Genomic DNA, 4,793 nt, shown 5'->3' with positions numbered 1-4,793 from the left:
ACCCCAATGTTTCAACGAACGCAATAAGGCGGAACAAATCACACATGACACTTATGTTTTGTTTTAGAAAACAATGCAAAGAAAAAGGGAAAATTTTCAATGTTTGAAAAATGAGGCCAAACCTCTAAATTTATAAACATTGAAAGGGTGAGATGAAGAGGTGCAATCCACAATATGCCTCTTTCATTTCCTATTGACACACTTAGTAGATTAATGCATGTTACTCAGAGAGACAGATTACATGATAAGCTATGATAGTTGAACTCTCTCTCTTGAAATAGTTAAATAAATTCATATACAGCACCTTAGTGCATAATGACCAAAGTCAAGGATGTAATACATACGATATCAACAACAACTAATAATCGAAGTCATGGCACTTCTTGGGTTTCAATCATACAAGATCTTGTACATCAATTTCTTCAACATTGGGTGATGCTCGACGGTATTGTTTTATCTCATTCATCATTTGTCTTCCCGGCCGAAGAAGGAGACATGAATAATTCCAAATGAAAATTTGCTTATGTAATGGTGCAGATGCTAGTATAAACCTCACAAATTCCATTTCCATCTCAAGACCACCAAAAGTACTCATATGTACTCTTTGAAAAGAGAATAATTGGGCTCGTAAAATTGTACAACAGGTTCCACATTATTGTCCGCTGACTGTAAAGGAATTTCGGGAAGAATGGTTAGGCGAGTTCAGTGGAAATTCAGTCACTTTCAAGAGAAAATAGGAGAGTACTTACACATCTAATAGTAAGCTGTTGTAATTTAGGGCAGTTTGTAATCGAGTAAACAGCAACCGAAACCTCCTCAACATTTCTGAAAGACATGTCCGTTTCCAGAATTTTGACATTGTTCAGAGCAGTCGGGGGATTTTCTGGCAGACCTCCCATGGTCAAGTACTAGAAGCACGTCAAAAATTAGTTAAAGATACGAATTAGATACATCATTTGGTTATGATATGTACCAAGTTTCACAAGACCATAATAAATATTATTACACATTTCCATTACCTCCAATAACCAACCACGTATATCCAGTTCCCGTAGGGAAGGTATGCAATGGAAGAACTTCATAAAATTTGAACAAACAGGAGATGCATCAGCCGAAACACGTGAATTGAGAGACAGGATAACCCTACCAAGCACAGGGGCATTCTTGAAGCAAAAGGACTTTGATTTTCCTCTAAACTCAAAGAATTTGAGATTAGGGGCATCAATTTCAAGGGTGTCAAAGTCAGTGCACCAAAGCAACCTTAATCGTTCAAGCAATGGGCATTTAGAGATGAGATTCCAAAATATTGATGGAACAAAAGTGACTCTATCAAAATCAAGATTAATAAGCTTCTCAAACCCTTTGAAACCGGGTGGAGGGTAAAACAAGCATTTATGAATTTCCAGATGCCTTAGCTGCTGGAATGTAAAAAGGTGAGAAGGTAAATGATATATGTTGCCTGACCATATGTGAAGGGTGAATTCCTGGATATTTTTCTTTGACAAGAAGAGTATCCAGTGATCAATATCAGGACAACTTTTCAAGTTAAAGCCTCCGAGTTTAAACTTCAGTATTGGTCCTTTATGGAGTAATAGGACTTGGTAAATGATCGTCTTAGCTTCTTGATAATGTGCAAATGACCCGAAAAAGTCATAACCAAAATCAAGTTCTTGACGTGTTGCCCATTTGTACCTCCAGTGTTTTGACAAGATACTGGTCTTCACTGCATCTTTCAAAGGCAAGCAACCTAAAATTTCATCCAGGACATTACATGGCAGGTTGCTAATTGTATCAACATCAGATCTCCTAGCACTCTTCATGGTCTAATACTGATGAGTTTGCAGGCAATTCTGAAAATAAAAATCAGGGAAATTAACAAATAGTACCAAGGAAATGCACTTGTCAACTTCCATAGTATTCAGTATTCAACCAATAGCTATTTGAAGAAAATTCAAATTGTTATGAAAACACATTTCAGTAATGTATCCACAGCTTGTATATGACTAGTAGTTCAATGTTTCCAACTGCATACGATTTTACCATTTTCTATATATTGGAGAGACAAAATAATGATACAGACGAGAGTATCAGGAAAGAACAGGAGGACCATAAACTTCACATGGAGAGAACACGGTTAGTATCAGCAAAGCAAGACCATTAACTATCTCCTACTAAGGTTTCATTATTCTTCCAGATATTCAGCCCATCTAACCTGTTGAAATTTTATATAAGGATTTTCTTCCTCGCATTAGCCAGCGTTCCTCAGTTTTTGTACTTGAGGAGAAGAGCTGTTACTCTATTTTCTTTCCAATTAAACTCATAGTTCACCATACATTTCCCAAATAGTGATGAGCTTTCGGCATTAACGCATAACTGCCCCTCTATCTAATCACGTAGTTTTAATAGATAAAAGATGGAGTATTCAGGAGAGCAAGCACAATGAGTTGAAACATATTAGAAACAAAAGCTGATCGGAGCATGCCAAAGAAAGATGTTATGCAAGATTAAGTTCATAATCTAATATTCTCGACTTATTTTAAGTTGTTGAAGATTGCACACTTGCCGATTTATGGAAATAATTCACTCTACTTGAGATGATATAAAAGTTATATAGTGTACTTAATATAAATTGGGCCAGAAAAGTTCATTTAGCCATTCAATTGCGAGGAACATCTGTTCTCCTTTCTAAACAGGTCAAACAAAACACACCAGGGGAAAATTCACATTAACAATTTGATTAAAATAAATATTGAAGAATGTGGATGATGACCTGCTGCAAGGTAAGCATTGAACAACTAATGCTTCCCCAACATAGCATCAAAAAAGTAAATGTCGATCATGTTTATTTAAAAAGTAAATGTCGATATACAAGCATTACCAGCCTAGAAAAAATCAGAATGAACAGCTTTGTAAACTTAATGTTAGAGCAAGAACGCAGACAAACTTGATTGCTTTCTGAATAGGACAATAACAAAAAAATACAATGTTTCATGTTTTCTGATTGACGTTGTTAAACATCCAAAAATTTACCAATGGAATTCTTGCAAAAATTTTAACAAATCAATTGGTAAGCAGAAATTAGGCTCCAAGAGAATGGGGGATTTTAGCTTTAGCCCGGAGTCTAGGGCGGAGCACATCATGTAGACAAAAACCTACTACTTAGTATTCAAGTGGAGACGGATAGAAGGATGACCCATTATCCAGAGAATGCAAAAAGTTATAAGCTGAAAAATGGAACAACACACCATAAAACATTATTACAACAAAGCAAAGAAGGATGAAATCTGAGTATACCCATTTAAGTTTTTGGGTTTGAGGGTCTGGTCGTATGATTAAAAATATGGATCCTAAGATGGGTCAAATGGGCGTGAACTAAGTAAATTCGCAATTTATTTTATGGCGAATATGGGTATGCTATCTCAAAAAATACAAAAGTTACTTTACTGAATAATTTTCATAACTAGGATAACAATACAAGGAATTAACTCCAAGAAAATAAGCACACAATGCATAAGTACTAAGAAGCATTAGAGAAAATAAGAATGATGAGCCTCGTAAACCTATAAATTGTTAAAGCAAGACGGCAAACAAACTTAATTCTGTTTTCTGAATAGGGGCAAACAATCCTAGGGGGGGAAATGAAAAATTAAAGAAGAAACTGAACATGACAGAGCAACACTGTATAATGAAACCCGGGATAGGCTTACCTGTAGCAGAGTCCACATCCACTTCTCATAGTCTCTTCGGTTCAGTTTTATGTGGAGGCAATAAGGTGTGTAACCGTTTTTATATTAAATTAAATGGTGAACGTTGGTGACGTTTGGTGTTTTAACTCCTCCCTTAACGTAATTAAACAAGACATTTTGGGGAATAAATTGTTTAATTATTCTTTCGGACTTATTATATTTGTATACAGTCAAAATTGAGGAGTATGATTTTGAAGTCTTAAATCGGGCTATAGGCCCGAATTCGGGAGACTCGGTGTGGGCGTCGTATCCGGCTAAGGGACACCTACCTCGAGGAAGCTAATAGAACGCTTGGTATGGACTGCATCGAGGGCAGCATTATCTCGAAGTCAATCAAGAAAAAGCGGGAACTTCTCAAGGACATGTGGACCTGAGCATTAATTATAGGATAAGGGTTGTACAAAATGGTACAGGTCCGTACTAGGCCGTTATACTCTTGTACCAATAGAATTCTTTATCTTTATGAACAAGGTACTATATTGGAGTTTTCTCCTCCTATATAAAGGGGACCCCAATCATTTTGTAGAGAGATCAGATCATTCACTGCAATAGAATGTTCTTATTCTTCTCTTGTTTAACGTGTTCAGCAACTATTCTTCAGCTTTATTGCCTTTACTTTATTATTCATACTTTATTGGTCCTAGCTGACCTCGAGGTCCCTGGATAGACAAGCTCGAGGCCCCTACTGTTCCGATAATATTGATTTGGTTCATTATTTTTTCTTACTTAAGCTCAATATTACTCATATAATCACTAGTATTAGAATATATCACGTATCTTTAAAACCACAAATTATCTTTAATTGTTAATCACATTTTTTGAGGTAAACAGTTTGGCGTCCACCGTGGGGCTAAAGATAATAGTGATTATTTTAGTGCCAGTTTTCTGATAACACGCGTTATTTTTCACAATTTTGCTTGTCAAAGGTTATTTGATTTCAAGCTTAAATATGTCTAGCACACAAAACGCACCTACTCATGACAGTGAGGGACTTGGAGAAAACAGCGGCATAGGGCTCGGTGTACCACCTGTAATCCCTGAAGGAGT

General features: G+C 36.3%; 1 protein-coding gene across 4 annotated transcripts; it reads right to left on the bottom strand.

The window, feature by feature from the left end:
* Positions 1-255: 255 nt before the first annotated feature.
* Positions 256-3,777, bottom strand: LOC107804894 (F-box/FBD/LRR-repeat protein At1g13570). Of its 4 annotated transcripts, none has more exons than XM_016628840.2 (4): positions 3,708-3,777; positions 1,020-1,850; positions 750-908; positions 256-666 (listed from the first exon to the last, which is right to left on the bottom strand). In XM_016628840.2, the coding sequence occupies exons 2-4, from the start codon at positions 1,818-1,820 to the stop codon at positions 592-594; spliced, it is 1,035 nt and encodes a 344-aa protein (XP_016484326.1). In that variant the 5' UTR covers positions 1,821-1,850; positions 3,708-3,777; the 3' UTR covers positions 256-591. The 4 variants fall into 4 exon arrangements, with proteins under 4 accessions (XP_016484326.1, XP_016484328.1, XP_016484325.1 ...); XM_016628842.2 differs by lacking the exon at positions 3,708-3,777 and adding an exon at positions 3,561-3,668; XM_016628839.2 differs by lacking the exon at positions 3,708-3,777 and adding an exon at positions 2,213-3,665.
* Between the last annotated feature and the right edge of the window lie 1,016 nt (positions 3,778-4,793).

Source organism: Nicotiana tabacum, chromosome 1 (assembly GCF_000715075.1).
Source record: "Nicotiana tabacum cultivar K326 chromosome 1, ASM71507v2, whole genome shotgun sequence".
NCBI lineage: Eukaryota > Viridiplantae > Streptophyta > Magnoliopsida > Solanales > Solanaceae > Nicotiana > Nicotiana tabacum.
Note: the sequence above shows the minus strand (reverse complement) of the source record. Positions and strands in the feature narration are given on the sequence as shown.